At 40.5% G+C, this 9,344-nt stretch overlaps 1 protein-coding gene across 1 annotated transcript; it reads left to right on the top strand.

The window, feature by feature from the left end:
- Positions 1 to 3,464: 3,464 nt before the first annotated feature.
- Positions 3,465 to 8,158, top strand: fitm1l (fat storage inducing transmembrane protein 1, like). The gene is made up of 2 exons (XM_033649640.2): positions 3,465 to 3,790; positions 5,612 to 8,158. The coding sequence occupies exons 1-2, from the start codon at positions 3,612 to 3,614 to the stop codon at positions 6,288 to 6,290; spliced, it is 858 nt and encodes a 285-aa protein (XP_033505531.1). The 5' UTR covers positions 3,465 to 3,611; the 3' UTR covers positions 6,291 to 8,158.
- Positions 8,159 to 9,344: the final 1,186 nt, after the last annotated feature.

The raw sequence follows: 9,344 nt of genomic DNA, 5'->3' as shown, positions 1-9,344 counted from the left end.
CACCGTGTTGCACTGATTGATTGTTAATTATCGGCCATATTAAAAAAAATCTAAAATACTTTATTTTCCAAACTCTGAAAAGCATGTAGCTCTGTCCTGCTGGCATTTAACTTGAATAACAAATGCAGTGGTTAGTGTCTGTAACTTAGAGTGTCCAGCCTTTATGCATGCAGTTGGGAAAAGAGTATAGAGAGACATTTAACACTTTGAAACCAGGTCAACCTTTATTTCTGGACTGACAACAGGCAGGTTTCAAAACAGAAACTGACAGATGGACAGGAGAGTTTAGTTTAGACATTTCAGGAATACAAAGCACAGCAAGGAACAGAAGATTATAGTAAGAAATGAGGAAATAAAGGGATAGTGCATCAAATGAAAAGGAACCTCTGTAATGTTGAATTACACACTGTTTAATCCAAGTTTTAGTTGTCACCAGCCAAAACATACAGAACCTTTCAACTAACCTACATCTGTCTGGTGAGCATAATCATCCTCCTTGGAGTTTTTTTTTTTTTTAGCACAAACATAAAAATAACACATAAACTAATGATTTATACTTGTCCTTACATCATTGTACAGTAGGAATATTAATTGCACAAATGACAAGTAAAGATATGCATTGAGATAGGACTTAGAGTCTGATGCATCTCTTTGGTCACTGTAGGAAAGGAAAAATTCTCATAGATTTTTCCAGAAAAAAGTTTGTTGTTATAACAGATATGAAATTTTATTCTTATTGTGGGAAAGAGACTCTGAAGGAAAATAGAGTGCAGTCACAGCACTGCAACAAGTGCTAGCCCCAAAGATATAATTGCTACAACAAAACCAAATAGTTAAATCTGGGAAATTCTATTTAGCAGATATTAAGGGTGGGTCATTTGCATGATATACTTTTGCCAGTGGATTTAATAATAATGTTTTATAAAATGTAAATTGTCAGCATGGCTGTATTACCAAAGGTGCTCATTGTTCCCAGGGCCCCTTAGCAGGTTAATACAGCCACGCCTGTCATGCTGCATTCACACTACAAGTGACACAGCAACAGGTTACAAGTCATTCTCATTGGAAGCTGGTTACATGATGCTACAATCTGACACCTGACACTTGTTGTTGCTGATCGGCATGACGCACTACAAATTAAACACTTCTTCAGTGCTCCAGTGATGAGATGAAGTGTCAACAAATCATGTTTTGTTTCTAGCTGTGGTACTGTGTTATTTAGCTTAGTTAGCTGCCACTACGCTAGCTGCAGATTGATGGAATGGGGTGGTGAAATGTGATGTTAAAATTACACTCAGATATTGATGAAAAGACTTTTTATGACCAAATATAAACTTTAGATGACATCCAGTCGAGGTGCTTTGTTGCAAGTAGCAGACACACACAAGCCATTGACAATGCAACTACATTAAGTCATGCTTAAGCAACACGTCAACAGAGACACTGCAATAATGCAGCTGGTCACACTGTTGCATTGTCACTCGAAGTGTGAACACAGTATCAGTGTGCACAGTAAGTATGTGGCTCCATAAAAATAGACTTTGATTATGGCTTAGATTCAACAAATACAATAGCAATAGCTCTTGACCAAAGGAACAGTTAGACTTTTTTTGCACATAGTTACTGTAGATGTGTGTCACTTTGTGTGTAAACCATGGATGTTGAGAAAGAACTGGATACAGTGTTGGAGGTGGGGCCTCATTCATTCCTATGAAAGTTGCTCAGTGGCACATAAAGCCAAAAAAGTTTGACTTCCAAAGGCATAAAATTTATACGCATCTTTCAAATTGTTGGGCCCACAGAGCTGGCGCACTAGAGACTTCGCCGGCCAAGCAGCCTACATTCAGTATAGGCTGGGAAACACCCATAGTCAGCTGATTGGTGGAAGTGGTGGGAGTGGGATAGAGAGAATTGTGAATGGATATAGCATAAAGATTTAACTACACTGAAGCTTTTTTGCGGGGGCCCAAACATTTACCTGGTTTGCGTCATCTAAGGGTGCACCTTTAAGGGGACTAATGTGTTATGGCAAATTCAGTCTACCTGACCAAACGAGATAAACCTGAATTCTTTTTTCTTTAAGCACAGGCAACTTCAGCACAAACTGGGTACCTTTTCTAACAAAGACAGAATATTTATAACCACTAACTCATATTAGTCAAACACAACTAGAGTCTCCTGAACTTGTTTGCAGGAGGAGCTTTGTGGATTTAAGGTAACTATATGGCTGTTGATAGAATTGCCTTCAGGGTCATTTAAAGAAACTTAGTTAAAGTGGGTCATGTAAGAAAGAGGAGAAAGGACAGTAAACGTGGACTGCGTGTGTTACCATTCACTGATTGACAGAGACAGACTGCTGCAACAGCTGAGTCTCAGCCCAGATACAGTACAAAGGTTACTGCTAATAATACATGTGCAAACACGCACATGCAAATTGACTCACTGCATCTAATTTCACATCATTGTTAACACTTAATTCATGACTTTTCTGTAACACTGTTTTTGTTGGTGCTGCTGCTTTCTCTCAGCCTCTGACTCTGCTCACAACCAAGACTAAATTAGTCAGAAATCCTGTGATATCCATATCACTACCAAGGAACACATGTCATTAGTTTAACCTCTCTCTACCCTTCAGTCATCTCAGTAGGAGCAATGTGACACCTTCAAGGCCCAGGAGACATATGACAGGGCGAGAACATACCCTGTGTGTTGAAAAGGGTGAGTGTGGGTGACAGAGAAGAGCAGAGAAGTCACAGTTACTGCGGATGTTGTTTGAACAGGAGAGGAATTCTAAAGCTACAACCATTGCACGTCTCTCAGGGTAACTCAGTGGTAGCTGTTGCTGAGTAAAACACAGTGGCAGCCATTTTATTTCTGCAGAAGTGATCCAGAGATGGCCAGTGATAGTCACATGGAAAACCTGTAATGCAAGGTCAGAGAAGACTGATACTCAACTCGCCTTTCTGCAGCTGCAAGAAAAACCAGCAAAGCAACGGATACATGGTTTGTTTGCATTGTTTATTTGGCTGTGGCAAAACTACTTTGCACCGAAACTACTAGCAGATACATTATACTGTACTGAGTCAGGAGGGGGAGGAGCGCTATTGGACTTAAGAATTCCATGCTTGGATTTCACAGTGTGCACATATTTGCAGTCTGTGGAATGCAAGGAGCCAGCTGTCATTTCATTCATGTTACACTCTGAGCATGGATGCCGAACACTAGCAGCTAACACCAGCGGACTTCAACTGGACTTCAACAACTTCCACACAACCAGCATCTTTGGATTTCTGGATGTGAATGAATCTTCCATCAACGTGCCAATGGATCAACTCTCAAACTTTGAAAATATAGTTAAGTTTGTATAGATTGATTCCAGCCAGACTTAAGATGCTGTAATGTTCCGTTATGCAACAGAGGTAATCCACAGCATCAGCTAGTGTGTTAAGGGCATTCTAGACAGGATTACAGGCGTATTACATGAAACAGTGCATGCTATTGAATCTGAGGTGGATAACACGCTGCAGTATTCAGAACCAGCTGCAGTCCAATTTCATATAGAAACCATCAGTGAAGTTGCGTCCTGGTCAGAGGATTGGTTTTGGGTCCAGATGTTCCTCAACACGTTGCTGGTGGTCCTGACGGACCTGGCGGCCCGGCTCCTGGGTAGCACTGTGTTTCGGCAGCACTTCCACCTGTTGCTGTCGGGAATGGTGATGTTCGGCCCTGCGCTGAGCTTCTGGGTCTCCCAGCACAGCATCTTTGCCAAGAGAAGCCACTTCCTCTACAGGTGAGGCTGCTTCCTGTTTACTTCCTGGTCACTTGTCTTCTTCATACAAGTGGTATTTTTGTGCCACTGAGTTACCTACACTATCTGTTACTGTTCAAAGATAATAACTGCTGGCACTCTGAAGACATGTCACTGCTTTGATAGTTTGATTTGTTAAAAGCTGTTGCACAATATATCCAGTGTGTTTAAGAGTAGTTTATTTGTGTTTCCTCCTCTGTGTTAAAGTGTTGACACAACACTGGCGTCATTTTCATCAGTTTCCTGGGATAAATCTAAACCAAGTCATGTATTTGCTACAGTGACAAGTCTTTACTGTGCTGTAGTGCAGGTGTGCCCAATCTTCTGGCAGTCATAAGCTGTGTTCCAATTCCACATTACATATTAATACTGCAAACTAAGTACACACTACATTTAAGTACCCATCTGCATAGTATGCTGTTTGGCACTGCTACACAGCATTTATGTTTCATCATCTTACAAAGTTGTTGTGGTGAACTTCTGAGCAGTTACCTATTCACAGATTATTGGTGAATAAATTATTATAAAATATTGCTGTAAAAGCACAAAAGCCTTGAGCACAATAGCATTCTTCAGCAGTTGCAATTATTCCCCGAACATGAGTTTTTATAAATTTAAGTTACCAAATGTTGAAACTTTCATTGTCATTTTACGAGAACACCCGAATGTTACCTTGCCCATGTTTACAGTGTTTTTGTGATTAGTCATGCTTGCGTACAGCACATGTGTGTGATGAATATATAGTACTGGATTTCGGATCCCAGGAAGACTAATTGGTGCCACTGGCTAATGGGGATCCTTTTAAATATATAAATATTTACACATTCAGTAGTCACAGAGGACATTAGCATTCATTTGGATAATGGATGTAGAGCAACGACCTCCACAAACTCATATCTGTTTTTTTAGCTGCGAAACGCTCCATTTTATTCACCCACTAGTCTCTAACTGGGCCTGTCTGCTGTTTGGTGCCTGCCGCAGCTGAAACAAGGTTGATGGGAGCACTGAGACTGAAGCAAAACTGAATTTGTGGGCTATAAAACCAAAACAATGCGCTAACTGAAGCTGACAAGCTCGATAGAGTTGAGGGAAACTGCTGAGTCATGTGATAATTCTCCATAGGTTCAGTAGCTACAAGTGATCCATTTCACATTATACTCAATGATATAAAAATATGATTAGTTCAGCTTTGACAAAGAGAATCGGTACAGTCAAGATTGATGTTAATTCTAATTTTACCCACTCAATATAATGAAATAGTGTCCGAAAATAATGACTGATCACAAAATTATGACTTGGAATCTAAAATACATGAAAACATCTCAAAATAATGACTCACAAAATCAATTTTGTGTTTTTAGTTTGTTTGTTGAAGTATAGGCCTAAATAAAATGAGATTCAGTAAATTTACAAAAAGAGAGAAAAACTTTCTCAAAATGGCATAATATCTCAAAATAACGAGAAACATAATGTGTCATTATTTTGAGCACATTTCTCATTAATTCGAGATTACAGGATATTTTTTCATCAGACTGAAATGAACTTCCATACAATGGCAGGGTGAATGGGATGTGTTATGGGATGTTAAACAGAAACCATCAGAGGATACCAGTCTGCTGGGTTTTCATAATTACAGTTATTTGTCAGTTAATGTGGCAGTGGTGTCCTAATGGTTAACTACTACACTTAATTTTCACATTTTCAACATGACCAAATCTAATTTATCTCATTTCCTCCCCCCATACTCTGCAATGTCTCACTTAACTTCTAAAACTGTTCCCATCTCTCCTTTCCTTCTTCCAGGATGTTCTTGCGCTCTGGTTGGGGCTGGACCTGCATCTTTGTCGGCTCCTTCGTCTTTCTCCTCTCCTTCTCCATTCGTCGCTCCCTCTCTCTGTCCATGCGTCACCTCTCCCGGCTCGGGGTGGCTGGCGGGTTGTGGCTTGGTTTCTGTAAACTCCTGGACCTTCTAGAGAACACCACCGGAAGCTGCTATGAACCTTTACTCAGCGGCCCAGAGGTCATCAACGGGCAGCCTCTGCTGGTGTTGAGGGAAGGGGAGAGTAAGTCCGAGTGTCTCAAAGCTGGCATGCTGTGGAGGGGCTATGAAGTTTCAGAAGATGTCTTCCTCCTGTGTCTCTGCTGCCTGCTGCTGGCTGAGGAAACAGCCGTGTTTGGACCTTATCTGAGCCTGGGAGGGATCTCAGATGCCCCTCTGAGGATCCTCTTCCTGTTCTGTGTTCTCCTGCTCTGGCTCTGGATCTTTCTGCTGCTCTGTCTCTTAGCTTACTTCCCTCAGTTCCCCACTCAGCTGCTAGGGGGCGCTCTGGGATGTCTGAGCTGGAGGGGACTGTACCAGGGCTGGTATCGCCTGGGGCCCAGCTGGTACTGCCCCGGGAGACCTGGACAGGGCCTGCTCAACACTAAGACCACCAGTGTTGAAGCAGAGGACGCACAGTTGAACCATGATCACTGCAATTAACTGACGAAACAAACACATTTTAACACTGACACAAAGATGAATCATGAACTCTCAGTGGTTGTTCGGAGATGACTAAGATGACCTGTCCGTTTGTGTTTGTTGTCCTCTTGTAACAGTAAGACAAGAAATCCTGCTGAAACTTGGAACAGACAAATGGACAAAAAGTGGACTTTTAAAAACGTATCTCTTTTTTTCTAATGTGTGACAATGCAGAAAATATATGCCATATCAAAAGGCTCATTTCCTGTGACATCATAACAGGAAGTCAAAGTGGAGGACAAGAGAAAGTCCATAAGACAAGGATTTGGGACAACAGACAGCAGTGTCCGTTTACATACAGGCTGGGAATGTTTGAGAAACCCAGACTGTACTGAACCACAGCTTAGATTTTGTTTGCAATGCAGAGAAAGGAAGACTTGCTGAAATGATTTGATGGATATGTGACATAGTAATTAACAACTAAATTTCAATTCAACACTTAAAGGTCCACTGTGTATGATTAAGGGTTATAAACTAGCAGAAATCGAATGTAATATAATAAGTATGTTTTCTTTCATGTATAATCACCTGAAAATAAGAAACCTGTTTTCCTTATCTTAGAAAGAGCTGTTTCTATCTACATAGCAAGCTGGGCCTCATGTATGGAGATTGCCATATTGCACCCTAGCAGCAACTTTTGAAGCTGAAAAATTAAGCCAACATGGGAAGTGCCAAAAACTGCAGTTCTTTTAATAACCACTTGAGTCTGGATCCAAAAGACAGTCCAGATTTATAGCAGGAATAAATATGTTTACATCCTGGTGCAAAGAAACAGTTGTGGTCTCTATAGCTAATTTCAACATTCATGACAACTGTACAGGAGCTGAATTTTTATGTAACTCACCTGGCTTCAAATCACACATAATTAAGGGCAGGCTACTTTGAGTGACAGGCTGTCTGCTGACAGCGTCCTCAGCTTCTCAGATCTACCCCTCGTTCCTCCACAGCTCCAGCCTCTAACCCAAATATGGTCACTTAAGGCTCCAAAAAAGATGGTGACTGATGAAATGTCAAACTTGAGGCTTCAGAACAGGAGTCCACAAACTAATTGGTGACATCACGGTACAGACTGTGCTTGTATCGCTATGTTTCAATATCCCAGAACGGACAAACCAAACACTGGCACCATTTGCATTTTTGCATTGGCCAGCATCGTTAGAAGCTCCTCTGCAATAAGCAGCATCAGAAAAACACCTATTTTTTAACGTGAAACTGTTTTATTTTACTGGTTTAAATCACCGAATCTGTTTGTTTTGGAGAGAAAGAGACCTCTGTGAATAATTTGGCTCCCAGTAAACACCCCCTGAACATCTGGATCTTAAGTTATAATAGAACAGTGGTGAGCACACATTAGCAGTGCTGGGCAAAGGGAAAAACACTGATTTGTAACATGAAACTGCTTTATTCAGTGTTTTTACCGCTGTAAATCACTGGTGTGTTTGTTTTGGAGAGTAAGAGACCTCTGCAGATAATTCAGCTCCCGGTAAGAACCTCCTGAATGTCTGGATCTTAAGTTATCAGAGAAAATAGGGGAGCACACATTAGCAGGTGGTGGGATAGGAACCAGTCTGCGACATGCAAAACAGCGTTGGAGAAACTGATTTGTAACATGAAACTGCTTAATTCACTGTTTTTACCAGTTTTAATCAACTGGTTTTGTTTTTGAGAGGAGGAGACCTCTGCTGATAATTTTGCTCCTGATAAGCTACTGAATATAGAATATGTAAGACATTGGTTGAGTTTGGTTATACATTTCCTCCATTGTTCAGATGCATTACTGTCATTTGTGCTCTAAGCCTGCAAATACAGTGATTAAAACTTTAAATGCATTCACCTACCTTTCACTGAATCCTGGTTCTCTTGACACAGGTCTTTTCTCTGTTCACCCAACCGTTGCCAAAAAATAAAAATAAAAAATACACAAGTTCAGACACTGATTGTAGATTTCACACAAGTCCTCTGCATACAATATTTTCAATCATGTTCCAGATTTGGAGAAATTGGTTTCTGCTATATTGGTTCATTTACTGTGTGAGAATAAAGGCAAGGCAGCGAACACTGAGGCAATTCAAAGTGATTTACACCCCCCAAAAAATACATTAGAATTACACTCAAAAACAGTCAGCGCCAAAAACCAAAATAAAATAAATCAAATAGAACAAAATGAGATTTTAACAATGACATAAGGTGAAATTAAATGCATATAGAAATGCACCAAAGGAAATGAAAGTGCACTAGAGAAACCCATCAATCAAAGGCACAAGGAAACAGCAGGGTTTTCACTATCAGAGATTGAGTCAGGATGGTCACAGAAAACTTGGAAAAATCACAGCATTGCACAATCTCATTTTCCATGCCTGAAAAAGTCATGGAATTGGGGAAATCCTGAAAGGTTTTGGAAAAGCCATGAATGTTATGGGTAATGAAGTTGTTAGAGTAACCTTTTGTGAATATCCTTTCATGTACAGTAGCATAAAGAAAAAATTATTGTCTGTAGCTGCTGAGATAACGTAGCTCCTATATGTGTCACTGCATGACCATCATGTATGTTTCGTCAATTTATCCTAACAGTCTCTCCCTCTATGTATGCCAGCTATCTGGAATTATGTTTGAATAGAGTTTGAATCTGGTATGTTTAAATGACACTGGGGCAAGAAAACTAATGTGTTGTGTGTGATATAACATGTAAGGTCATGAAAGTTTCCATACTGATGTCCCACTAGTACTTTTAAACTGTACTGCATTTTTGAGATTGAGTAATTGACGTGGCCAGCCAAAGGCGGTCAGTTGTCACTTTGGTTTTATTCTTACTGATCGGCAAAGCCATGTTTCTACCAAGCAGTCCAGTCCAGTCATTTCCATAATGTAAAGCTGTGGATGGTACCAATAGAACTGTCTCCATTTAGGTCACCCCTCTGTTGAGGTACCTAGCACATCCATCCAATACTACAAGATGAACCTAGAAACACTACAGGAGAATATTGTGCAATAAAGGTCACACATGAAATGGGACTA

Source organism: Epinephelus lanceolatus, chromosome 12, assembly GCF_041903045.1.
Source record: "Epinephelus lanceolatus isolate andai-2023 chromosome 12, ASM4190304v1, whole genome shotgun sequence".
NCBI lineage: Eukaryota > Metazoa > Chordata > Actinopteri > Perciformes > Serranidae > Epinephelus > Epinephelus lanceolatus.
The sequence above is the reverse complement of the archived record's forward strand: the minus strand, read 5'-3'. Positions and strand labels throughout refer to the sequence as shown.

Bases quoted from the DNA above. Each gene is read 5' to 3' on its own strand.
- fitm1l (XM_033649640.2), top strand. From the start codon at position 3,612: ATGTTCCTCAACACGTTGCTGGTGGTCCTGACGGACCTGGCGGCCCGG. The intron at 3,791-5,611 runs GTGAGGCTGCTT...TCCTTCTTCCAG, and splicing joins AGAAGCCACTTCCTCTACAG to GATGTTCTTGCGCTCTGGTT.